Source organism: Neopsephotus bourkii, unplaced genomic scaffold (genome assembly GCF_033783945.1).
Source record: "Neopsephotus bourkii isolate Nb327-2 ecotype Australia unplaced genomic scaffold, CSIRO-AGI_Nbou_v1 NB_1768, whole genome shotgun sequence".
Taxonomy (NCBI): Eukaryota; Metazoa; Chordata; class Aves; order Psittaciformes; family Psittacidae; genus Neopsephotus; species Neopsephotus bourkii.
The window spans coordinates 3,085,484-3,112,474 of NW_026902242.1; the positions used below are offsets into that span (position 1 = coordinate 3,085,484).

A 26,991-nucleotide genomic window follows, 5' to 3' on the forward strand; every position below is an offset into this window, starting at 1 on the left:
TGTAATACTTATTTAATAGTAAAATATTTAGAGAACTACAAAATTGTTTAGAAGCTGGTCATGCTTCTGCAAAGAAAATCCAGGGGTATAGAAAATCTGCTTTTAGATACAAGACTCGCCTGCCATTGAATCTCTTCACACTGCATAGATAAAAAACTTCCAAAAGGAATTTTCCCAAAGGAATTCTGTTCAGCAAAACCAAACAATTATCTCACAGGGGTTTCAAACGTGAGTTTGAATTGTGAAAACAGTAATCACCACTGAACTGAAGAAAACATGGCTTTGTTTCCTTAAGTACCTTCTGAATGTTTATGAACTCTACTGTTTCCTTTTGTTTCTTTTTCCTTCTTCTTGTGTTTAATTACACATTCTGCTGCACTGTTTTTACTTTCTGTGCTAAGTACAAGGCATCATCTTGGTTGCTTATACAATTGCAGCTCAGAAAAATATTTCTCTTAACTTAAAGGGAACTTTAATGTATGCCTAACCTGGCTTATGCTTCCAAACAACTGTTCACTTGCAACAGATTCCAAGAACAAAGAGCCCAATATTGTAATAGAGGAGAAATACAAGCACAAAGAACCATGGATAGAATATGTTTCCAGTTCCCTAGTATTCCATATCATATCACTATGTGTAAGTAAAACTCCAACATTTACTTTATTGTACAGTGATTATTTCAGATCTCAAGGATTTGAGATATTTATCTAATTTGCTGCATTTGACCTGATGTGAGAAAATAACAGGTAAAGTTTTAAATACATCGGTAGGTGTTTGTTGCTTAACATTTAAGTGTTCAATTTACATATCAATTGTAATTCTAAAGCTATTACACGTGTATGTACTTTATTCATATGTATCCTGCCTATACTAGAGGTTCCTCGGTCTCATGCATGTGGCTCAGGCAGCACAGATTTTGGCTCAGTACCCATGTATTAAAGTTGGGATTTTTTCCCCCCTGCTCTTTTGTGACAATTTTAAAGTTACCAAATGTCTTCTGTCATATTTTTAGAGTTACCAAAAGCAGGGAAGAGCAGTCACTGGTCAGCATTATCCACGTACAAAGACATACCCTGCTGTTTTTGTATCTGCGATGTGTGTTCCACCTTTGATCTTCCCAGGAGTGAAGGTTATTTCTGTTGAGCCAATTTCTCCGCCTTCCAGCTTCCCATCACATAGGTCTCGGATGATCTCCAATCCAGACAGATGCTGAGGCCTTGGAGTGACAATACAAAGTTAAAGATACATGCAAGAAGATTATATACGCACGTGGCATTAAAAGAACTACTAAAGAAGTAATAAACACTACAGGTCCAAATTTCAGATCAAACAAGGATCAGAAATTTGATCTGGTTCCTAGAATACTTTTGAGTTCACAAGAGCCAAAGGAGCAGCATTAGAATCATAGAATCAGTGTGGGGCTGGAAAAGCCCTTTCAGCTCATCCAGTCCAACCGTTCCCCAGCACTGCCAAGGCTACCACTAACCCATGACACTGAGGCCTCATCTCCACAGTGTGTGAACACTTGCAGGGACGGTGACTCCAGCACTGCCCTGGGCAGCCTGTTCCAATGCCTGAGCACCCTCTGGGGAAGCAATCGTTCCTCAGCTCCATCTAAACCTGCCCTGGTGCAGCTTGAGGCCGTTTCCTCTTGTCCCATCCCTTGTTCCTTGGGAGCAGAGCCCAGCCCCTCCTGGCTCCATCCTCCTGTCAGGCACTTGTAGGGAGCGATCAGGTCCCCTCTGAGCCTTCTCTTCCCCAGACTGAACCCTCCAGGTCCCTCAGCTGTTCCCCATCACACCTGTGCTCCAGGCCCTGCAGCAGTTCCATTGCCTTTCTCTGGCCCCGCTCCAGCACCTCAATGTCTCTCTTGTAGTGAGGGGCTCAGAGCTGAACACAGGATTCAAGGTGCAGCATCACCAGTGCTTGGGCAAAATGCAGTGGGTATCTATGGCAATACTGAACGGGAGCCCAGCCAGTAGCTGCTGCCAGAACCACAACAGAGCCAACAGTTTGGCTACCTGTCTTGCTGTACTTGCATTTCCATTTGTTTCATCTAACTTGAATAGGAAAATAAACCTAACTGTTCTTAACATCATCCACTCTGTGAACCACGTTTTGCTGAGGCATTGCATGCCCTCAGCTGTATTTCATGGCTCATCCTGTGCACTCTGCTTAGCACCTTTGAAACTACTTCGGAGACGCTCGGGGCTAAGGGCTCGAACGCTCTTGCCGGGAATGTCCAGTTCACTCCCGAGCCTTTCTTCACGTTCGGTCCTCCCATGTAAGAGTCACAGCGGGTTTCCCGACCCTTCTCAAGGCAGGGGGAACACACGCGGTTCGTTCTTGGAAGCACTTCAATCAAAAGCCAGGCCCAGGAAGGCCTCACACGCGGGAAGGGCCATTACCTGAGGCCGGGCTGGCTCCGCCCGGCGCGGATCCGGCGCACCCGCAGCGGCAGGCCCAGCAGGCAGCTCAGCGCCGTGGACACTCGCAAGATCTGCCCGCCCTGCACGGAGAAACGGCTCGTCAGGCGCTGTGGCACTGCGCACCCGGCCGGCCGGCCGCTGCCCGGGGTGCGATAAGGCAAGGCGAGGCGAGGCCAGCCCGAGTCCGCCGCCGGTGCTCACCCCCTCCATGATCCCGCCGTCAACCTCCACCCTGTCCCCGTCCATGGCCGGAGGTGAGCGGAGCGCTCTCTCGCAGAGGCCCTTGCCGCGCCGGCGGGATCCCAGCGGGGTCCTGCAGACGGCGAGCCCCCGGCGGAACAGCCCCGCTATGCCACGGAAAACCCCACGATGCGCTGCCGAGGCCGCTGCCGGGGCCGCTGCTTGGAGCAGGCGCAGAACGCAGACACCACCCCGCCCGCCGTGGGCTGTCAGCAGCGGTTCCGCTGCGTGAGGAGCAGCCGCCGGGTCCCAGCGCCGGAGGCAGCCGCGTAGCGGGGTGGGGTGGCGTGGGAAAACCAACCACGTCCCGCCTAAGGGCCCCGGCGGGAGCGGTGTCTTTTCTCCGCCCCGCGCTCCGGCCCCGCCGCCGCCCCCCGCCTGGTTGGCTGCGGCTGTCGCGGCCGGTGCCGGTTGGCCGGTCGGTGGGAGGTGTGCGGTGCGGGTGGGCTGCGCTGGCCGGAGCAAGATGGCGGCGCTGAGCGCTGTGAGGAGCAGCGGCCGAGCTGCGCGGCGCCTGGTAAGGGGAGCGGGGGTCCCTGCGCTCCCGGAGGGGGGGACAGCGCGCCGCATCGCTGCCTCGGCGGCGGAACCCGAGGGTCCCGTTGTTTGCTTCCAGCCGGGAGCGGGCAGGGACCCTGGGAGCAAACATGACACGTTCGCGGGTTCGCCGCCTCCCCTCAGCCCTCCCGTGTGCCCTCCGCCCGCCTCGGCAGGTGACGGTGCGGCCCGCAGCCGGTCCACGGTGCACAGGTGACGGGACGCGGCCGCCCCGGAGTGTCCCTGGCTCCGAGGGAGCCCTGGACACCTTCCTCCGCCGCGCAGAGCACCCTCAGGGTCCTCCCCATGGCCCGTGCTTGCTGTGACAGAAGCGTGTGCCTCCTGCAGTAAGCCGCCGACAGCCAACCTTCTGTTATTTCTTAGTCATCCGATTGCGCTGCCTGAACGTTACACTGCCATCGCGCCTCCTCTGCCCCTTGACATACCGCATCTGCACAGAGGCGGTGTAGTTTACACACACAGCGTCATAGAATCATAGAGTAACAGGTTGGAAGGGACCTGAAGGATTATCTAGGCAACACATGACCTGGACTAGATGTCAAAGCACCTTGTCCAGCATCATCCTATCAGAGTTGCACGATTTCATATGGGCATCTGGCTAAACATTGCAAAAAGAAAAGCGGTAACATTAGGCTGGACTTTGGGAATTCACAGCACAGTAACTTTTTCGGCTGCCCTAGTACAAAGCATACGAATAGGGAAGATGAAGTAAGGGGAAATTTATTCCTCTGAATCCCAGAAGCCTTGACATGACACCTTACCATACTTCAAGAAGTGAATCTTGACAGTGGGTTGGACTAGATGATCTCCAGAGGTCCCTTCCAACCCCAGTGATTCTGTGATTCTGTAATCTATCTAGTTGCCTTTTAGGACGCTTACAATCTCACACTCATACACCACCACAGAGACTTATCTCATGCTTTCTTCTGCTTTCTTGTATTATAGTCTTGTTCCCATAGTGAAGAGTGTTGGTTTCCAATTATGTCACTGATGTTTCGTGGAATGTCAGGAAAACAAGCATCTTTTAATAATAATAATCCAAGTGAAAACAAGGGGCAAGGCAGTTCTCCCCCAGTTAGCATACATCTCCCATGTTGTCTTGGTTCAAACCGCAAGCTTTACTCAACCAGATACCAGAGGCTGAGGTGTCCTCAGTGAGAGGGTGGAGGGGGCTCTCGGTTTCTTCTCACCACAGTAACTCCACACGTTGAAGACTGGCATAGGAAAGGTGCTATTTACTGTGACATTGTTGCCTTTAAATTGTTATATAGTGTAATAGTGGTGACGTAAACATAGCTTCCATGTGCTTGTTGGGGTTTTATTGCTATATTTTTCCAGACATTAAGAGATGTGGATGGATATGCTGTGGATATTAGAACTAATTTTGCCTTTATATGCTTTTGTTATTTTCTTATTCAGCATTACAGTGTCCTGAGTTCAGCAGTAGCAGTCATTTTTCTTCTTCTTAGTAGCTGATGCAGTGCTGTGGTTTTGACTTTCAGCCTGGGAACAACGCTGATAACACTGATGTTTTTAGTTATTGCTCATTAATGTTTACACTGCCCAAGGACTTTATCAGTCTCATGCTCTGCCAGGGAGGAGGGGACACTGGGAGGAAGCAGAGACAGGACACCTGACCCAAACTAGCCAAAAGGGTATTCCATACCACAGCACATCACGGCCAGTGTATAAACTGTAGAGAGTTACCCAAAAGATCCAGATCACTGCTCGTGTCGGGCTGGGTACCGGTGGGCAGGTGGTGATCAGTTGTATTCTCCTCCCTTGTTATTTGCCTCATTATTATTGGTGGCAGCAGCAGTGGTTTGTGTTATACCTTAGTTACTGGACTGTTCTTATCTCAACCCATGGGAGTTACATCCTTTCTGTTCTCCTCCCCATCCCTCCAGGAGCAGGGGGAGGAAGAAGGGGGGAGTGAGTGAGAGGCTGCGTGGTTCTGAATTACCGGCTGGGCTTAAACCACGACAGTCAAAAAATAGCATTATGATGATTAAATACTGAAATTAATAAGTGCAACCTCTTTATTTAATGGCTTTTAATTTTCCCTTTGTTAGAAAAGAACACTGTTCTGTGAAGAGATTGGGTGCTGTATTACTGCTTTCACATACTAGCACACCAACTTTATAGTAGAGAATGTGCAAAAACTCAAATCAATGCAGTGATTTTGGATTATTCCTACAGTATTGAAACTCTTCTGTAACAAAACCAGTTTGGTTTTTTTTTGCAGTGGTATTACTAGTTCACTACCTGCATTGGTTACCAAATGTTAAAAACACATGGGAAGCATTATGAAACTTCACATTTAGAAATAGTTTTACAGATCTGATGTGCTCCTTGTGATCATCTTCTCAGGTAAATATTGAATGTTTTCCATGTAGGGTCATATAAAGAGAAACGAGCCTTATTGTGTATCTGGACAAAAAGAAAAAGTAGCCATGGACTGAAGTGAGAAGAAATACAGAATTAAAAACAGGAGAAGATAGGTTTGTGAAGATGTACATTATATACCAGTGTTGTAACTGAGAATTTTAAATGTGTTCCTAAAATAAGACTTGTCAGTCCTGTCGTTTACCTGATTTTTTAAAAGTGAAGATTCTTTGGAGAACTAATAAAAATGATTTACTGTTTGCTTATTACAGGAATGAGAAAAATACTCATTGTAGATCAGTAGATACAGTCTTTAGATTGTGTCTAGATCAACAGATACAAGTAACAGGCAGCTGAAAAGTAACTTGGTATAACTTCATTGTGTCCTCTATTGTCTTGTATAAACATTTGTTCCTGAAAGAAAGGGGATATTAAATATAACTTGCAATGCTAGACTAAATAACACAAAAATATGTACATTGTCACTTCAGAATGGTTCCGTTTTCTGAATACTCTACTTTTTAAAAGTGTAATATAAATTTAAGTAGTTGAGCGATGTGGGATGTGGGGAGGGAAATCAGAAAGTCTCATTTGCTCTGTAATAACTGGAATGATTTTTAAGTTGAAACAAACTCTCCCATGCAGGTGTGCTGTTTTCTGGCTCCTCTCAGAAGATAATTTCTAAATTTTACAGTTTTGAGGTACATTATAGCACCTGAATTTTTTTTCATATCTCTAAATTAATTAGAGATAATATCCACAGATGAATGATTTTTGTTAATTTTGCAGCACTCTAAGAAAATGTAACACCAGAATTACATTGGCTTTAAGAAATCCTAGTAAATAAGAAAGGGTCTGAACTAACTTCTGTTGAGTTGAATGATAAAATGCCTGTTTCTGTCAATGCAAGTGCTACTGGCTTTGCTTTTGACCAAAATCATGACTGATTACGTAAAGCATCAGGTTTTGCCTGAAGAACCGTTGACCCTTTAAGTTGGATAAATACAATTGTAACCAAGAGAGAAAACAATCTCACTCCCAGTCCTTAAAAAATGGCATTAAAGTTTATGTGAAATGGTATTTACTTGAAGATGGTTTCCTCCTAGATATTAACAGAAATAAAAGGGCAACTGTCTGTGCCCTCTGGTGTGAATTCCCTTTGCAGTCAGTACTTCTGATCAACCTTTGGTTGGAATAAGAACTGACAAAGGAAAACCCACTGATTATTCCTGCAGCCTAGGGAGCTAGCCCTGGGATTTTCTAGCCAGCATCTATTCTGGATAAGAATATTTCCAATGGCTGATGTAGTTGATATTATGTATGCTTTATGTGTGTGTGTCCTGATTAAACTAATTGTTTAGAGAAACAATAGCAAGCATGAATCTCTTGCAAGATCCTGTCATGATTTTTGTTAACTGGTTTTGTTATTGTGGCTTTGATCTCCCCATGTGTTTTGTTGGTGAAAGAAGTTAAAACCTGGCAAAGCTTATGCTAATGTAATGGTTATTGTACATTCAGTATAATTGTGTTTCCATAAGAACATCTTTTACATAAAGTAGGATTAAACTGGTTTAGTATTACTGTTACATCAGGAATATTGAATGAGCTCTGCATTCCTCAGTCCACTGTATTAACACTGAAGACTTCTCTCCCCCAGGTTTGCAGTCACCGGGTTAGATCGTGCAGCAGCATTCGCTTTATAAAATCAAAATATGTGTGCGTGTTTGACAAATCTGCCCTCAAGTTTAGTCATCAGCAGCGATTATTCAGAACATCTGCTGGTAATTTTTCATCATAACATTTCTTTTACTTTGCTATTTGATGAGTGTTACGTTCGCAGTTTGTTTATGACTGGTGTGTAGACTATGCTTGATGCATTCAGATTTTTCTGTCTGAGGTATTCAAGTATTAAACATTCTGTATTTCTGGTTCATCTATTTTAAGTTTCACGTGGCCAAATTGTCCAGTTTAAGCTTTCTGACATTGGAGAAGGGATTACGGAGGTGACTGTAAAGGAATGGTAAGCTCTACTTCTATAGAAATACACTAAGAAATGAGCAAGTAGCTTAACAGCTGTATTATCAGTTATGTATCTGTGAATATGTTTTCTGGATTACTGGTGAAGTTTTTCAGGTTTAATTTTCCCCATTTTTAAACCCTGTATATACTAAGCTTTGCATTTTGCTTGCTTACAGTCTGATTTATTTGAGAGTGGAAGAAGTGGAAGGAATGGGATGCCCTAACTGTACTTATATATAGGCTTTTGTTCAGTGATGAATGTTTTTAGAGTTCAAGTTGGTCTTTCTTTTATTATACTTAGGCTGACCTTAGGAAGCAAATACCTAGTCTGGAGGATCCACATCATTTTATCCTATACCCCTTCTTTATTGACTTTAGCAAAAGATTTGAACATTAAATTGCTTGTAAAAAGCCAGTGATGAATGGATTAAGCAAAATCAAAGTGTACAGTGAAGGAAGGCAGTGTTGAAATGCCTTGTTCTTTGTAGAAATAGGTGAAAATATACTGATCCTGGCAATTTGAAACTAAGAACTTTATTAGATTCAGACTAAGCTAGGCTCATTCTTATTTTTAGATGGCTTATAATCTGTCAAGAAAACTGTGCTTTACCAAAGTAATAGTAAAAATCCGTATCTGATGGTATCCTAAATCATTTGTGATTTCACACCACAAAGGGTTCCGCAGCAGTCAGGCAAAAGGTATATAGCAAATGTACCCATTATGTAGAATTTGTATTCTTATCCAGAATGCATTTTCAAGTTGTGGGCATGTACATAACTGATCAAAAGAACACACAAGATGGATTTTTACACTTAACATGTTTTATACTAGCCCTTGTCTTTTTCTTTTAGGTACATAAAGGAAGGTGATAGTGTGTCTCAGTTCGATAGCATCTGTGAAGTACAAAGCGATAAAGCTTCTGTTACTATTACTAGTCGTTATGATGGCATCATTAGAAAACTCCATTATAGTTTAGATGAAATTGCTTATGTTGGAAAACCACTAGTGGACATTGAAATCGATGCTTCAAAAGGTATTGTAAACTGGGCTTTTCTCTCTCCGGTTTTGTGTTTGTTGTCATAAAGCCATCAGTGACAGTTTACTTTTTCCTCCTGAAATTCTTAAAACCGATTTTTCTCTCTCTCTCCCTCCTCCCCCTTTATGAAGTCAAGAAAACTAAGTAGAAAAAGCTGTGATACTTTATTAGGATTTACAATCTCAACACTACCTATTGAAATTTTAGCTTAAGCAGCAGCTGGGTTGCCATTCCAATCCCATCCCGTCCCAGTGTTAAAACCCTCATCTGTCATGGAATCACAGAATGGTTGGAGTTGTAATTCAAGAAATGCTTATAATGTAGTAAAGTTAATTTTTTTGTTTGCAGGTGTTGCCACAGCAGAAGATGTTGTTGAAGCACCTCCTATGTCTCACGAAGAACACACACACCAAGAGATAAAAGGTCACAAAACATTAGCAACCCCTGCAGTTCGTCGTCTGGCCATGGAGAACAATGTAAATTTGCTGAACCAGATCCTGCTACCTTTAATCCAGCTTTTATATAGCAGTTTGACTGACAAGGAGAACATGGATCTAGAGGAGAGTACAGTGAGAAATGGCTTGTTTCCAAATACATTTTGAATGTGTAAAAACTGTTGTAAAGATGAAGAGGATTGTGCTTTCTGATGATTATGGTGGATAGAAAAAGAATTACTGGGCTTAAAATGCAGCTGAGATGCTTTAGGCTGGAGATTAAGAAAACCCTTTTAGAATAAAAATCAGAAGTATCAGAATAGATTCCTGGGAGAGAGGAGGGAAAATGGAATCTCAGCTTTAGCTACTTTGTTCTGTTTTTCAGACTTGTATTAGAGCAGAGGAGGTACTAGGTGAGCTTTTCTGATTCTTTTTATGCTGCGAATCTATGAATATTCCTTTGGCTTTGAAATCTCATGGTGCATTTTTAGGAGAAAAATAAATAAGCAGAGAAAATTCAGTGGAAATAGCCTTCCTCAGATTAATCATAGAATCAATTAGGTTGAAAAAGACCTTTTAAGCTCATCAAGTCCAACCGTTACCCCAGGACTGGAAAGGGCACCACTAAACCATGTCACTAAGGGTCTCACACTGATTCTGGGAGGTAATTAAGAGGTAAGTAGTATTCATAGTTCTTGCTTAAAGTATGCAGCTAGGCGGTACCTAGTGAGCCTTCTGGAGGATTTGAACAGTGTTGAGTACCTAATAAATCATAGAAAGAGAAAGAAAACTGTAGATATGTTAGATCAATAACTGAAATAATTTTTATTGTAGCTCACAATATAGAGTATTTTTATATTGCTGTAAAACAAAAGTGTGATAGCTTGTTATGTACTTTTCAGATTAAATTGAGTGAAATTGTTGGAACAGGGAAAGATAACAGAATCCTTAAAGAAGATATACTCAATTACTTGGCCAAACAAACAGGAGCTATTTTACCTCCATCACCAAAGGCTGAAATTATCCCACCTTTGCCAAAATCAGAGACTGTGCCAGCTCTTCCAAAGGACAAAGCACGCAAAATTCCTGTGCCTGTTTCCAGACCCATTGTGTTTTCAGGAAAAGATAAAACTGAACCTATAACAGGTAAATAAACACTATACAATCTTGAGACTAAGTTCACAGTAGGCTACTAATAAATGTTAATCCTTGAACAGATGGTTCTTTTTGACAGGAGTGTCTTTCATGTTATTGTCGTGCAAGTAAGCGGTAGGAAAACATGCTCTGTTAGAAGGTGTTGCATGAAGTAATTATTTTATGAAATAATTGTCCATGTTTTAATTGGATGGAATTGGGCTCCAAGTTGCATTTACTCATTTTTAGTCTGTGATTGTTCAATGTGTGCTGAAACAGGTAGGAATTCTGAAACACATGTGAAGTATAATTACTGGCAAAGTGCCATAAATTTGAGGGTTTATCAGTGCTTAATATGATTAAGCATACTTTAGCCTTCACGCTTTTGGAGAAGCGTGCAACAAAATACATAAAATAAGAAAAAACACATTAAAATAGGAAAATAAAAGAGGTTTTGCTTGTCTTTCAGGCAGTGTTTATTTGGAATGAGTAGTGCAGATTACTGTACTATGATGTCAAATACATACATAGGAGGGATATGCAGTAATATATTCTGAAATACTGCAGTTGTAAAAATTGAGTTGCATGTGCTGAATAGTTGATCCTAACGTGAGCTTCACTCTGTCCTTCCTTTGTTGTGGTTTGGTTTGGGGTTTTTTTAAGTTGTGTAATTTGTTTAATGAAAACAAATAACTGAAATTTCACCATAACTTGCCAGAAGCTCATTCTGTTGGTTTAAGAAGTCAGTGAATATTTTGCAGGTTTTCACAAGGCAATGGTAAAGACTATGAATGCAGCCCTGAAGATCCCCCACTTTTGTTACTGTGATGAGATTGATTTGACTCAGCTTGTGCAGCTGCGAGAAGAGCTGAAACCTCTAGCCCAAATTCGTGGAGTTAAGATTTCCTTTATGCCTTTCTTCATAAAGGTGAGACCTGCAGCAGAGCTCTTACGCAGATTTGGTCAAAATCTGATCAATGGTGTTGTAAGTTTGAAGCACCTCTTTATCATCTGAATAATTACAGGGCACAAGTAAAGTCTCAACTTTTCTTGGTTATTTATTAATTTACTATTGGAATTATAGTTAGGGCTATTTTAATATCATGGGAAGACTTTATTAATGGGGAAGGATGGAGCAGGTAAAGCATTATTTGTGATGGGGTTAAGCATCACTGGGTGTTTGTATTGCACAAAACAAATTTGAGAAGCTGTCAGTATTTTCTATGAGCTCAATGAAGATAAACCCACATGAAATGCATAATTAATATTGTTATTATTCTTATATCTTTGGTTAGTAATGAACCCCATAGGTGAATCAGTATGTCTCTCCTGTTGTTCAAGTGAATCAGTATGTCTCTCCTGTTGTTCAGAAGGCCAAACACTTGCACTCATTTAGTTGCCATTGTTCCGTTTCCAACTGTTGGCATCAGTGAAGACACTGAATGCATAGCTTAGTCTGAAACTTCTGGTGATGCTATTTCAATTAGAGTGCTAAGTAAGCATTTGTTCTGCTCCCTCTCTTTAGGGGAAATTAGTATTACTTCCTTGAAATAATTTTCATCTAAATGGAGAGCTGAGAATGACATTGCTGCTGAATCTCATAACTTTTGTCTTGGGATATTTGATTTGAATTGTGGAATGGAAATAAAAGGAAATTCAATTATACTTGGGAAAGGGATTATCACTCTTCATATGTCTGTCTGATATATATTTTGGTTTTGTAAGTTGTCTTTTTCTTCTGCTATCCTAATAATGACAGAGTATCAACAGACAAGTTTAGGAGAGTTTAAGCCATATTGTTAATAATCTAAATTGTCTCCCACCTTTCCATCCTTTCCATGCAGGTCTCCAATTCTAAAATATAAAAATCTGTCCTTTTATTTTTTCTTTTCTATTTACCAGGCAGCCTCTCTGGGATTATTGCAGTATCCCATTCTTAATGCTTCTTTGGATGAAAACTGTCAAAATGTCACATATAAGGTTTGTAAAGTACTGATAAAAGGTGTGAGCAGAAAACCTAAACTAACAGCTGACAAGGGCTTTTCAGAATGGCCAAGTTCATTGCAAGAACCAAAATTACAGTGTTGTGCTGGAAAATAATTTGGATGTCATGGAATCCCGGACGGGTTTGGATCGGAAAGGACCTTAAAGCTCATCTAGTCCAAACCCCCTGCCACGGGCAGGGACACCTTCCGCTAGAGCAAGTGGCCTTCCAACCTGGCCTTGAGCACTGCAAGGGATGGGGCAGGCACACCTTTTCTGGGCACCCTGTGCCAGTGTTTCACCAAAACTGTGGTGTTGTGCCAGAAAATAATTTGTCTGTCCAGATTCTAAGATTGGATTTGATTTATTATTGATCTTATTTCAGTAGTTCCCTTAATGAGAACCAATTTGTTATTTAGGTTGCCTTAAAAATGCATATTAATCTAGTGGTTTCTTATTTTTCACCTGAAGATGAGCTAAGCATTTAAAAATCAGAACATATAAGTTCTAGTGCAGATTTTAGTAATGGCACAGTGGTTCCACTGTTCCAGCGCTCAACCCTTATGTATTAAACTCGTATTTTAAACTCAGCTTTGGTAAAAATGAGTTCATTTTCATACAAGATGCTGGATTGATTCTTCTGGGCAGGAAATTTTTTTTTAAGTGATGTGTACATGCTCCTTGCAGCACAAACTGTTTTCATGCTGTTTTATCACTGTCTCTCAGATGAATCCTTACCTATTCTTTCTAGCAAATGAAAGGCAGCTCAGTTTCCTTTTAATGTTAGTGAACTCATTAAAATGTGCTAATCATGGTTTGTTCCCCATATAATCATCCTAAAGTCAAATATTTGCAGTTCAAAATTGATTCCAGAATTTAGTATTTGCCAAAATAAATTTGCACTTGGCAGATGTGAAAAGGGAATAATTGAAACTTTTACATCCCCTTCTCCTGTCAAAGCTGTATAGAGGAGTTGCAGCTCCTGCTACAGACAGCACTTTCTAAGTTAAAAAGATACATAGGGAAGACTTATTCAAGTGCTTTTCTATGGAAAATAGATTTTATGTTGACTGCTTATGTTAATATCCAGTTAATGAAACTGGTTGCAGGCTTCACACAACATTGGAGTTGCTATGGATACAGAGCAAGGTTTGATTGTCCCAAATGTGAAAAATGTGCAAGTCTGCAGCGTGTTTGAGATTGCTTCTGAATTGAATCGCCTACAGTCTCTGGGCTCTGCAGGCCAGCTGGGAACCACTGACCTCACGGGAGGAACATTCACCCTTTCCAACGTTGGCACAGTAAGTACTGGTAAAATGGGAACTTAGGCTGAAAACTGAAATAAATACCTTAGCAAAGTTTAATATGCAATGAACAAACCCTGTGGCAATTAATGCAAGAGGCAGTCTGCTTAAAACAAAGTTAATTTCATTAATATCCCTAGCTTTTTCTTTTCTAGATTGGTGGCACTTACACCAAACCTGTGATACTACCTCCTGAGGTAGCTATTGGAGCACTCGGAAAGATACAGGTATATTCACTTTCCCTCAGTGATGTGAGTGTTTAACTAAGTTCATGTGTAATGAGGATGTCTCTGTTTTGTTTTTGTTGTATAAATGTTTTGTCTTTATGTTACAGAAGCTGCACAGCTTGTGACTGTAAAGTTTTGTGATGTTTTTAGAGACACCAGATGTTTAAATAGAAGTCTCTTGTGCCAAGGGTTCAGATTTGTTTTCTAGAATCCTGTTACATTACACTCATGTCTATGTTTAGCCTTCTGATTATTGAGAAACAACATAAATATATTCTTACAGGTTTTGCAACACGGTGATAGCATTTTTGCTGTCATCAAGGAGAAAACATGAGACTGAAACAGTATTCTGATACTGAAGTTCAGTTTCATGAGCCAGATAACTGAATTCATACAGCACTCTGTATGGTGAAAGGTGTTTCATATTTCCTGAATTTCAAGCTTTAAATCTTTAATACAGACATTTGAGATCAATGGTGGAAATGAAGTCAATATTAAATTAAAATTACTTTTTCTGTGTTCTTCCTGCAAGCCTTTTATTTAGGGAATGGTTTAGAAAAGTCTTCACTTTGAGCACTAACGGTGCAATAAACTCTTCAGGAAGAGACTTTTGAGTCAAGAAAGATTTTTGCTACTTCAGCTATCTCCGTGTTGGTGGAAACAGGATATGATTGTTTATTATGTAGGTTTGCAATATATCCTGATCTGCAGCGCAAGCAATAATGGGAAGGCCTTTGTTTTTTCAATGGCCCTACTGCTGTCTGTCTCATATAGCAAAATGTTTAGATTTAGATTAACAACTTAATGGTAAAAGAAATACAGCTTTGTTAATGAAAGTATTTCCTATTCCTGGTTTTTCCTGTCCTCTGATGTGTAGATTCTTCCTCGGTTTAATGGAAAAGGTGAAGTATTTAAAGCACAGATAATGAACGTGAGTTGGTCGGCTGATCACCGCATCATTGATGGAGCTACAATGGCCCGCTTTTCGAACTTGTGGAAATCTTACTTGGAGAACCCTGCTTCCATGCTGCTAGACCTTAAATAAAGGAAACCTGGGCTGGAATATGCCTTCCAACTTTGTCAGTTAGACTGAATAATGACAAAATCTGGCACTGCTAGCACGTGGCCTTTGCGACGCACATTAGTATATCATATTGTCTGGTTAAAAGTTCTCAACAGCTGGTATCAGCCTATCAGTCATCACTTCTTTTAATTAGTAGTGCTGTAATTTCTTTTACAGGAGACTGCAAAACTTAATAGATCATGGGGTGACTTCTGATTATGGTGAATGAATGTCTTTATTTCGCCTTTTCTAATATGTATGTTTGTGAGGCTGGTGTGACCGAATGACACTGATCTACATCTGCAGTATTTATAATCTGATTAACCTCTTTTGAAGGGAAATGCTCATCATTCTGCCTTGTTGGACACATACATTTATTTTAATAATTATTATCCAAATTTACAAAAGTTATGCAAAAATAATATACAAATAAAATGCCTTTTATGCTTCTGCTGTAAGATGTCCAGAGAGCTTTTTGTTGTTTAACTGAATAAACCTCTTGAGTCTTTTGCTAGTCCACTTTTTCCTGGCAATTACTTGCACAGGTACTCTTTATCAAATTATAAATTAAGAGGCCATATTTATTGAAGTGCTTGCTGGTAACATGTATTGATAACTGTCAGGACCTTAATGCTCTAGAATATCCTGTATTTTTATAAGCTGGAAGTAGCTGCAGGCCTTAAGTACCTTCCTGTTATTTTTGTTTTGTATAGAAAGCATCTGTCTGTTACAAAAGAAAGAAAGACAAGAAAAAACCGAGAATCTCATTTTGGTTTTCTGTCCTTGGGAAAGCCTGACAGGAAGCAGAACACGTTCTGAAAGCTTGCATTGTACATTGGTGTTCAGGTAACTAGAGTTTGACAGGTTAATCAGATACAATGAAGAATTAACATTAAAAATATCACTGTATCAGATAAGGACTTTTTAAACTCTGATGTGAGGCACATGATGAACAGGTTCAAGTTAGTGCCTCCAAACAGGCAACAGTCATGTGGCTTTGAGGTAAACTGAACAGATGGTGAGGTTTGCACTGGTGATTTAAGAGGAGAGATGAAGAAAACTGATGGGTATAAATTCCTGCTAGAAATTGAAGTTGAAAACAGACACAAGAGAAGACAGCTACATGGCCTTAAAAATGAATTCGTGAAGCACAAAATGGACATTTTTCTCCTTTCTTTAGATACATCAAAAATTGCCCCTACAGGAGCATTCTCCAAAACTGTAGACCAAATTTGTTGATTGCATTAGCTGTGAAGATGCAAGACACAAGCTACCAGAGGTAGAATCTCTGCTATCCTTGATGCTGAGACTGAGCAAGAGGAAAACTGGTAATCTAGGGGAGGGAGCATGGGAGCATACATGTAAGGTGCTATTTATATTTCTATTGTGGTATAAAAGTATTTTATATCTAGGTCATATCTTGCGAAGTTTGACTAATATATTGTGCTTATCGCCTGTTTGATTTTTATGAGATTTATTTATTCCTAATAAAAAATTAAAGCCACAAAGGCTTGTAGTTATAGTGGTTTTATTTGTTCATTTTCTGCAGGCAATTCTGGACAGGTGACAAGCTTCTATTTCTTCTTTATGAATTTCTACTTGTCTTAAAGATCCTCCTGCACTCAGGACTACCAAAAGAACAGTCTGCTTTCCTACAAGTGTGTTGTTGTGGTAACAGCTTAGTCTGGACAGTGTGTTTTTTAATCTGATGACCATGGAGAAAGTCGATTGAGGAAACATGACTCTTTGACAGAAAGCAATAAAGTGATCTGGAAGTATTTGGGACAGAATACTTTTGCTTACACAAGGAGCTTGAAATTTCTTTGCCTCTAGAAACTGCAATAAAAGGGAAGGTTATTTGGTTTTTCCTAGCTCCAATTATCTGTTTCTCTTAAGGAGGTGGAAATGAAGTAGTTAGTTAGCTTTTTACTTATGACTTTTTTAGATCAACAGAAAACACTGGTTCGAAACCACTGTGACATAGAATCTATTCAAAAACTGAAAGAAGAAATACCTGTACCAGAGAACCTGCTGGATCATTTTTGCTTCTGCATAACTTTAAAGGAAGAAAAAGAAATCCAAATCAAACCAAAACCATAGGAGAAGGTTGGAAAATGGAAAACTAAAGCAGTCAGTGTCTTCTTACTTAGGTGTTGGTGTTCAGGTGTTTAGTTGGTCATGGGCTGGAGAGGGTCTTTTTAGTTATAAAATCCTATGTGGTAATGCCAATAATGAGGAAAAATTCTTTCTACTGAAAGAGGGTTATAACCAAATGAGTGACATTTTTGAAGTTTCCTCTTCACAGTTTCCACTCCAGTGCAAAAATTGGTTAGAATTGTCCACTTCTAGAGCTTCTGCCTTAAATCCCTGTGATTCTTGCTCCCTCTCTTGCCATTTGGATGACGAAAAAGATTCTGATAGTTGTTCTTTCACCTTCTTCAGGGGTTCTTTAAAGAGATAGAGCGTTAAAAATGTTTAATGAGTGGAAGCATGAAACTGGATCAATAATAACCTTCTGCACACCCAGTACAGATTACTTTTCTGCCTGGACTTTGGTATTTTGCACTAAAATTCTCCAACAAGAGAATTCTTCAGCATGGGCATAAGTAACAAGGAAAATGCTTAGTGATGTAATGCTTTTGCTAGTCTAATTAGTCAGTGTTGCTGTTTAATAGCACTTTGAAGATCAGTTATCTTGCAGAGAACCATTGCTGGAGTAAAGCAAATAGCTGTCATTTTGAATTCAAAACTAGCTTCATTTTCATTGTGGAGCATAACAAGTACTTCTTGGTTCTTTTTCCTGTCCCCCAGTTTGTAGCTTTTGTTACTGGGACTCCAGTCATATTCAGCAAACTGGGAGGACTGTAAGAAGGATAAATGGGGGTTTTACAGAGTGCCTCATGTGATACCTTCTATTCTCAGCATAGGTTAAAATTAGAACTAGACTGACATTGCACTGGAGTCTGAGTGAGGATTTTAAATGGTTTCGTTAGCACAGGCCAGGTTTGTAACTTATCTCTGCTTTTGCTCAGAAAGCAATGAGTCCCCGAAGACCCTTGACAACACCAACTAATTGAGGTACGTTGCTGTTAAACTCTTTCAGATACTTGGAGGTGAAGTTGTGGGGAGATCTGATTACTTGGGAGTAAATGTGCAGCTGTAAGCCATGCTTGGGAATTCAATTCTGAATCATTGGTTATTATGGATTTTATTTTCCGGACAAATAATAAGATCAAAGAATAAGAAGCTTTTGATGGTAGTCCTGTTATAATGTAATTAAATCTCCATGAAAACAAAGTCATATACTTAGACTCTCTTTCATGTTTCGTGGTTCTAAAGCAGTATTTATTGAATAATATGCTTTCCACGGCCAAAGAGCATTGCCCAGTGTAAGCTTTACTAAAAATAAGTATTGTTTCAACTGTCTAGTCCAATACTGGTTTTAGTAGTACAAGTATTAAGAAGTGCCCCTTTTCTGCAGTTTATATAAAAAGATATCAAGTTTTCTACCTAAAATGGCTTACAATTCAAAATGTGTCTCTAAACAACAAGAAATGATGGATCAGGTAAATCACTTTATCTCAGTAGAAGTTTAATCCTGAAAAATAAAGCTATTTAAATTGTAACTACTAATCAGAGCAAAAAAAAAAACCTCATACTGTTGCATATTGGGGTGAAAAATGAGAAAGGTAATTACAACGAGGACCACTGAAAGATAAGTTAATCCTTCAAACTAATAAATGTGATCACATTTATGTGCTGAAGGAAAAAAAAAAAATACAATCCTCTCTTACCCAGGAAAAACTTAAATTCCTCTTTAGCAGCCCAAATGCCAGACTGCATTGTGCTGCACTGGGGTTGCTGTTTGTGCCACCTGTCAAATCCTGATGTTCCTCCTTAACAAAGGGAGAACAGTTGAGATCCTTAATATTGGCCCAGGCTCATCTTCATTCAAGCATTAGAATTAAATTTTTATGCTGTTTTTACAACAGAAATCAGTCCTGACAATTATTTCTTATCATTTGCTTGTACATTTGTAATTAAGTGAGCTCAGTACAATCAGGCTTTACAAACAACTTTGTTACAAAAGACATGGTAAACATCAAATAGAACGCTTGACTATTTGAACACACGAATGTTCGCTAAGCAATTGTGCCTTATCCACACCACACAAAATTATAGTGGAACATGATAGAAAAGATTGCTCAGAAAGACAGACCTGCAACAATTGTAGGGAAATACATGCATGAAAAGACTTGAAATTCCCCTTTTGTTGTTATCTACCTGCTTGTTTAGAAGACAGTTTTACTCACTTTTTTAGCTTGAATGGATATCTAAGACATTTTCCTTACTCGTCCCTGCGTGTATTAGTAAAAGTTTGGAAAGAAAGCATTCAGCTCATCAGTGTTCAGAGTACAGTGAGTGCTGGCATGAAGTTGAGCCCCACAGGCTTGTCTGAATATCACTATCTTGGCTCCAGTTTATTTCCAAACAAACCCTTCCCCAAATGACTACAGTAACAGCAAGAAGAATGCTTCTTAGAGGGATGCTCTGCTCGGGATAACTGAGGATCCTGCTTTGCTGCTCCTCAAGAAAATCTGTATTCACTATCTCGCTAAGGACTTGATGACTTTAGGCTGAAGTTTTGTTTTAAATGTGGCTCCTGACACTCAGCAGGGCTACAGGAAGAGACGTTCTGAGAGATCTGAAGGATTTTAAAAGTTTTTTTTCTGAAAAGGAATGCATTACTAACTAAAAATATAGTATAATGGGTTAAACTGTGAAGAAAGCGAATGCAAATAAAGAATCCTCATTCACTTCCAGCAACGGTTCAGTTCCTCTAAAGCACAAACATCCTTTAGTTACAAGTATTTATACCAGGTAGCTCCCAGGATGCAGCCATCAGGATTTAACTGCCTTAAAATGCAGATAACAGCTGAATTTCTTCCTGAAAAGGGAATGAATGCTCATGTCTGCATTTAGTACTTATGGTCAGTACTCAGCCTACCATTGGAAGGAATTGAGAGAAGCAGTTGTTCATTGACTAAGAATGCAGAGAGATTGCAAGGATACCATTTCTTATTATAAGTAAATGTAACTACATGCAATTATCTATTTTTATAAAGAGAAAGCGGTTGGTAAAATTCTGGCGGTGCAATGCATTAACTACGTTCAACAAGATAATCAAGTAGGTATTGCAGCATTTTAGTTTTTGTATCACTGTCCCCATCTGGTAACTGATGCATGTGCTGATCTGTTGAGCCTGAAATTCAGAGTCGGATTGCTGTGACTGTACCTGAACATGTAAGGATCATGAATGAAACTGCAGTTTGTGTTGGAACATTCACTGCTGTGAAGACACTTTGGGAAGTAAGAATACACAAGATAAATGAGGAATTACAGAAGGAAAAGGAATTCAGAGAGAGGTCTGCAGGAAGGTAGGTAAATCGTAGTTCTGTAAGTATGTGAGAAGCTAGACCATGTGTTACATTGCAGAAGAGTGCAGCTGGTCGTTTAAAACTCATTCAGACTTGAATTGTTTAGTTGTTATTCCAGGAGAATTCCCACTGGTTGGAATCTAGCAATACTGTTGGGTCAAACTGAGAACTGTGTTCTGTGTAAGAATATTAGCATATATACTAAATCCCCTAAATTCAGATATGAAAATCCTCTCCTGTGTGGATATCCTAACTATAGAAATTTAACATGATATGCTTTCTTCCCAGCGAAGGCATTCAAAGGGTCTCTTGAGCTCCAGTCTGGGCAGTAATTTCATGGAATATGAAGAAATTTAGCATTCTGTTTTTGGAAGTCTTCCTGATCTGTCAGATGTGTTTGAAATGGAATCACAAATTCAAAATACAAGCAGAAAAACAGAGAATTGCCTAATTTTCATGATTCTTGTGCAAGTCCCCCTGGGAAATCAAGCCAAAAGAATCCCTGTCTGATAGACCTCGTTTGATTGCACTTACACTTGGTGAACTGAAGGCTTTCTTTTTAGGAGATGGCTTCAAAATAAACAGCTTTGGAACTTCATTCCACATGACTGTATATTCTGTTGCCCTGCTGCAACATGACGAAGGTGAATGAAGTTATGTCTTGCTTCCAACTGTAAATTTGAAGAGCTATAAAATAGAATTCCTATAAATTGCCTCAGCCAGACATTACTCTGTGTTCTTGTCTTCCCTCAAATTGATAGTATATTTAGCATCCAGTTGTAATAAGTGTTGTTTGACATCCAAAAAGGCAACTGTCCCTTTGTTCCAGAAAATACAACGGATAGATAGTGACTATTGCCTGTATTTACTGTTGCACCACTGACAGAGCTTCTTTCCCTCGTAGGCTACTACTTGTTTGGGAGGAGAGAGCTGCTTTAGCAAAGCTCAAAGAAAAGGTTATTAATGAAGATGGGAGAGCAATTTTAAGGATAGAGGAAGAAGAATGGAAGGTAGTGTTGATAGGGAGGAATGTTGAATGACTGATGCATTAGAAAACTACTATTCCCAACTTTACACTCACAGTTGTATTATTTTTAATCTGTGAAGTGCTCACTTGTGTGCTTTGCTAACAACAAATTGAGATACACTGTTGTGAGAGTGTAAAAGCAAGCTGATTATTGAAGTCCTGAATATAAAGCATTACTTTGCAAAAATATAGCCCCAAAAGCTTTTCTGCATTAGGAATTATTTACCCTGCAAATGATGAGTTTACTTATGTCAATTCTCATTTAACATTATGACACCAGAACAACTGAAATGTATCAAGGGGATAACCCTCTGCGTTAGCTGCATGGAAATATTTCATACTGGTTTTCCTTTCTAAAAGTGAAAGTGAGCCTGTAAATCCCCAGGATATTACTACTTTTGTTTCTAATGCATGGGGGTAAGTGGCTAACTGTAAATCAGTGACAGACTGGAAGAAGTCTGTTCAGAGCCATACAGGAATGCAGATGCCAGTTCTGTGAAGTTATGAGAATTAGACTGTGTTGAGGGCAGTGTGAGTGACAGTCCCATCCGGCAATACTCCAGTGTTCCTTGTTCAGAACTTGTAGCATACAGACATCATAGTTCTTCTGTCCCTCAGCTCATCCACTCTCAGCTGCACACTGGTTTTCTTAACAGAATGGGAAATACAACTTAGATCACTGTTTAAATGCAAAAAGCTATTTAGAGTGGTCTCATCTTCAGCTATATTGGCTTTGTTTCAAAACAACCAAACAAACCAAAACAAGCCTGTGGCTTTTCAAGCAGTGACAGTAGTGCAGATACCTAACTCCTGGGAGGAAAACTGAACAGGTTAAATCTGTGTTCAGAATGGCCCACATTGATGATGTTCATTTGGGGTATGTTACAGTGTGGCTTCAGAAGGAAAGACTGTTGCTGTTTCAACTACAACTTCTACCTAAGGCTATATTGTTGTATACCAACCTGAATTTCTTCTGGTTCCTATTTCTTAGACGCTACCTTCGTGCTTATTGAAACTAGCCCATCTCCAGGAGTGGCAGCTTCACAGAACGAGTTTGCAGAAAATTCCTCACTTCATTGGCAGATTTCACAGTCTTGTTGTTTTGGATCTATCCCGGAACTCCATTGAAAGTGTACCTAAAGAAATCGGTGAGCTGTCCTTTCTTTGTTTTAGCTGCTTTTCTATCTTACAAAAACATGACAGTTTTGTGCACTTTGCCTGCCTAAGAATCCTGTTGGGTAGTTAGAGACCAGGCAATTGAAATCTGACAGTGAAATAGAGAGCTTGGAGCCATGGATCCCCTACAAATCCAGACAGATGGCCAGATGCAGGAGACAGTTCTTTATGAAAGCTCCCCATAAGACAAAAGCAGGTAAGCACACATAAGCACAGCAGGTACTGGACATCAGAGTGCAGCTAGAAAAGTGTTATTGAAAAATACATAGTGAGAACATGTTGCACTGGTATAACGATAAAGGGGTAACACAAACCAAGTAATACTGTATCTCAGATAGAATGAACATGTCTCATTTCTCATTTTGCTCTCTGCAGGCCAGCTGACAAGCCTCCAAGAGCTGCTTCTCAGTTACAATAGAATCAAATCTGTTCCTAAGGAAATAAGTAACTGCGTCAATCTGGAAAGACTGGAACTGGCTGTCAACAGGAGTATCTGTGATCTTCCTCCTCAGGTTCTGACAGACTAGCTTGTTTTGTTTAGTTTTGTTGAATGCCTGTTTTGAACTTATCCAAAACCAATTATCATTAAACATTACACTCCATGTTTTCAGATTTGCTTTGGTATTGAATTCCCAGGCACTCCACAGAAACACAATATTTATATGACTAGTCAAACTGAAGCCAGGTGAGGAGGACATACATATGCCTGAGAATTTGAAGGAGCCAGTCTTTACTTTGTCCAGATAAAGGACTTGGTAGTCCTTTATCACATAACATAGTGATACACCTGATGTTAATTTGTTTAAGCTAAAAGTCTTTGCTGGTTTAGCACAGATAAGTTCCCTTTTATGGCAGAGAATGCAAACGCGTACCATATGCCAGGACACAATTGCAAGCATCTTTACCAGAGCTGTTACGTTTGAAGAGGGGTAGTGTGATTTATACAGGTATTTATGCACAAAGAGTTGAACGAATGTTGTTCTGAAATGTTAAGAGAGAATATAAACAACTGCTCACCTACAATTGAGCTTTAATTTGGACTGACCTAAATGTGAGTGAGCCCTGCATCTCCAAGTATTAGACTCCTAGATAGAGATGAATATGTAACCATGTTTACCTGTTTCATTTAAGTAGTGGCAATAGTTGACAGCAATCAGTGCCTTGCAAAACTGAGTGAGTCCAAACAGTAATATCTAACAACAAAAAATCCTCAAATGAAAATATCCACTATTAATCAGTATGCAGAAGGTATAAAATCTATGTGGATACAGGTTACCTGCTGCAAGTGACAGCTTTTAAATTGACAGCTCATGGCAAATACCTAGTTCTGTTCTATTGAGACAAGTTTCAAACCCACGTACCTTCCAGGTGAGAGCTGTAACTGTCAGGTATTACCAGCTAATCTAACTCTCAAACCATGCTGTGTCTATGAACTTCAAAATGTGTCGTGATGATTTCAAAGTGTTTCTTTGTTTCAGTCAACATTATTACAGCACTGCTCTAATGCAACAGCTATTCCATTAAACCTACCTTTCTTTTCAGCTCAGTGATTTAAAGAAGCTTTCACACATAGATCTGTGCATGAACCAGTTTACAAGCATCCCTTCAGCCCTTCTCAACATGCCAAGTCTAGAATGGTTAGATATGGGGGGGAATAAACTCCAGGAGCTTCCTGATGCAATTGACAGGTAAATAAAGCTCAAAGATGTTTTAGTCTGAACTCCACTGCATTGAAATTCTCATTACTAAATCATAATTCAAAAGATTATTTCAATGTTAACCTCACTGCAAACTTAAGATTTATCAGCTCTAATGTGATATTTTGGATGAGCTGGAAAAATCCATTCAATAAACAACAAATTCAGTGTCAACTATCAAATTATAATTTCTTGCCAATTACATTTTCCATCAGAGGTTAGGTGTTTATCTGGGATACAGGGTTTCCTGTCAGAATTGTTATATTCTTAATGAACGTTCCTTATGTGACTGTAAAAATGAATTACTTTTATAATAATTGATAAGATTAATTTGCTAAATCTTGATCGATTGCACAAATAACTGTTTTACAGGATGGAAAATCTCCACACTTTATGGCTTCAAAGGAATGAGATAACCTCTTTGCCAGAAACCATTGGTAATATGAAAAATCTTAGTACTCTTGTTCTTAGCAACAATAAACTTAGGAATATTCCAGCTTGTATGAAGGACATGACAAGTCTGAGGTAAGTAACAGAAACATAAATACTAGCAGATAAGTTTTAAAGCCTCCCTTGAGCTGTGTATCATAGAGTGAAACTAAGAAGTGGAAAAGACATGTCCACAGTTGTACAGATAGACACAATACCATATAAACCAGTAGAATTACACTGAGTCACAACAGTTGAGGATCTGGTCAAGAAAGCTTTGTGTATCCTCACTCACTTAACGAAGTAAGCTACGATGGTTACAGTCCCAAATGGAATAGGAGACTAATACCTTTTCTTATTTCTGAAAGGTCCAAATCACCATTTCTAATCGTCCTTTGCTGTCACTCTCTAAAGCCAAGAGCCAAGACAGGAAAAATACATGTCACGCATAAAAATGAGACAGTTTGTCACAGAGAAGTCAACTGCTCAGAATTAAACAAAAAGGCTCAGGTGTAAGGATATAAATAAAACTCTCCTGTACTTCAAGAAATGAAAAAAGAATGGATGTACATTTTTAATGGGTAGAATCAGAAATATTTTGTGTACTGTGAAAGTTTCCTTTTTTTGCATTTTCACTTGGGTTACTGGATGCTGACTGTTGGAGAGAAAGAATGCTAGTCTAAAATCACGTCTAACCCAGTAAAACAATCCCTGTTTTCAGCTAGCTTGGAAGAAGCAGCAACTCTTTAAACAAATATCTCAAGCATAGGCCAAGGTATGGTTTAGTTTACTTCATACTACCAGTATAATGGCAAGTTTAGTGTTAAGAAAAGACTTCTTTTGCTGAAAATACTGTTTGAGGAATCATAGTTAAGTTTCAAAAGAGTTGTTGTCTCTGGACAAAACTTGTTGCAAGAGTAACCTTTTTTGGTGAACTGTCAGATTTGTCAACTTCAGGGACAACCCACTGGAGTTAGAGGTAACACTCCCTCCATGTGAGAATGAAGAAGAGGAGGAGCAACAGGAAATGTTTGGCATCGAATTCATGCACGTGTATATCCAGGAATCTCTCAAGAAAACAGGTATGGGGTTTTTATTAACTCTTATCTCTCTGGAATACAGTGAGGAAGGGAAGGATAAGCTGGATAAAAAGCAAGCCAGGATATGTATACAAATGAAACATTAATAATCTTAATAACTGAGTAACATTCTCCAAAACAGCTGTGAACAAATTTTTACTGAGGGTAGGGATGAGTTTATCAGGGGTTGGCCCTGGAGCTTTCCCATGAACAGCTTGTATTCTAGTAGGAACATGCTGGAACCACGCAATATTGGGATTAGTTACCTACAGCCTGTGTAACTGGAAGTTGCTGACTGGCTCTAGTATTTGCAATTTAATCAGTTTACAGTGTGGGTCTTCCAGCACTGTTTGTCTTACTAACATCAACTTTACCTATTTCTTGATGTTGTCCAGATGGTGACTATCAAAGCAGCATGTAAGGGGGAGATGCCCATGATAAACAGATGCTTCCCACCACTTGCTTTCCCTGTCAGCAAATCCGGTCACTTAAAACACCCTTCCAATTACATCTCATTCCTACATCACTTGTGACTAAAAAACACTGTTACTAGTCTCAAAGATAACAGCTGAAAGGTGCAGACAGAGCCTTTGGTGACATGGTCTAGGGTGAGGTGTTCCTGCCCATGGCAGGGAAGCTGGAACTAGATTATCTGAAGGTCCTTTCCAAATCTAACCAGACTGGGATTTTACGATTCTTTGAAAACAAGCACTTTTGAACACGTGCAGGTGGCAGCTATTACTTGCAGAGAGAATTTCACTGCACCTAAAATCAAGATCCAAGGGAACACTTTGTATCTATTGTGAAGACTTAAAAACCTGAAGGACTGAAAGGCTCTTTAATCATAACACCAAACCGGCTTTCTCTTCATCAATAATTCATGTCAGAATAATAAATTTAGCAAAAATACATCAAGATGACAGTTTACAAAGTTTTTTTCCTTAACAGACTCCCCTAGCAGCACAGGCTGATGGTTACTTAGGCCTACTTAAACATTTTAAGAGGAAATACAAAGCTATCCTGAACTTCAAAGTGAAAATAAAGTATGTTAACTTCCCTTAATTTAACCCACTGTCTTTCAGGAAATGTGGAAACCAGCACTTCTGGTCCTTCTCCTGTCACGAATGCTACTGAATAAAGAATGTAACTGTGAATGGAAGAAAATACCAAGCATACTTAATCCTAGCAAAGAGGCATACAACAGGTTTCAAATATTCCTAGGGATTTTATTTTTCCACTGATGCGAACTGGTTTGCATATTTGGAATTCCCACTCACACTGGGAAATAAAAGACCTTTTCCTTGTACAGGAAAGATTAAAACCTTTCTCTCT

The 26,991-nt window shown here is 39.7% G+C and overlaps 3 protein-coding genes across 5 annotated transcripts in view; 2 read left to right on the top strand and 1 right to left on the bottom strand.

Annotated features, from left to right (window-relative positions):
- RTCA (RNA 3'-terminal phosphate cyclase) overlaps positions 1-2,831 on the bottom strand; it is a 10,818-nt gene extending 7,987 nt beyond the window's left edge. Inside the window, exons 1-3 of the mRNA XM_061379016.1 lie at positions 2,631-2,831; positions 2,409-2,509; positions 1,073-1,216 (exon numbers count right to left, since the gene is read on the bottom strand). Coding sequence (XP_061235000.1) covers positions 1,073-1,216; positions 2,409-2,509; positions 2,631-2,675 — 290 coding nt within the window. The 5' untranslated portion in view covers positions 2,676-2,831. The remainder of the gene's footprint in view (positions 1-1,072; positions 1,217-2,408; positions 2,510-2,630) is intronic.
- A 216-nt stretch (positions 2,832-3,047) lies between these two features.
- DBT (dihydrolipoamide branched chain transacylase E2) lies at positions 3,048-16,321 on the top strand. Its single transcript, XM_061379009.1, has 11 exons — positions 3,048-3,186; positions 7,270-7,393; positions 7,557-7,632; positions 8,484-8,665; positions 9,017-9,144; positions 10,005-10,248; positions 10,998-11,164; positions 12,139-12,216; positions 13,329-13,520; positions 13,679-13,750; positions 14,628-16,321. The coding sequence occupies exons 1-11, from the start codon at positions 3,136-3,138 to the stop codon at positions 14,793-14,795; spliced, it is 1,482 nt and encodes a 493-aa protein (XP_061234993.1). The 5' UTR covers positions 3,048-3,135; the 3' UTR covers positions 14,796-16,321.
- Positions 16,322-17,328: 1,007 nt separating this feature from the next.
- LRRC39 (leucine rich repeat containing 39) lies at positions 17,329-26,965 on the top strand. Of its 3 annotated transcripts, none has more exons than XM_061379020.1 (9): positions 17,329-17,891; positions 20,090-20,251; positions 21,156-21,261; positions 22,270-22,426; positions 22,830-22,966; positions 23,997-24,142; positions 24,524-24,676; positions 25,538-25,662; positions 26,742-26,965. In XM_061379020.1, exons 2-9 carry the CDS (start codon positions 20,127-20,129, stop codon positions 26,795-26,797), a joined length of 1,005 nt encoding a protein of 334 aa, XP_061235004.1. In that variant the 5' UTR covers positions 17,329-17,891; positions 20,090-20,126; the 3' UTR covers positions 26,798-26,965. The 3 variants fall into 3 exon arrangements, with proteins under 3 accessions (XP_061235004.1, XP_061235003.1, XP_061235001.1); XM_061379019.1 differs by having other exon boundaries at positions 17,341-17,891; positions 20,015-20,251; positions 25,523-25,662; XM_061379017.1 differs by having other exon boundaries at positions 17,341-17,891; positions 25,523-25,662.
- Positions 26,966-26,991: the final 26 nt, after the last annotated feature.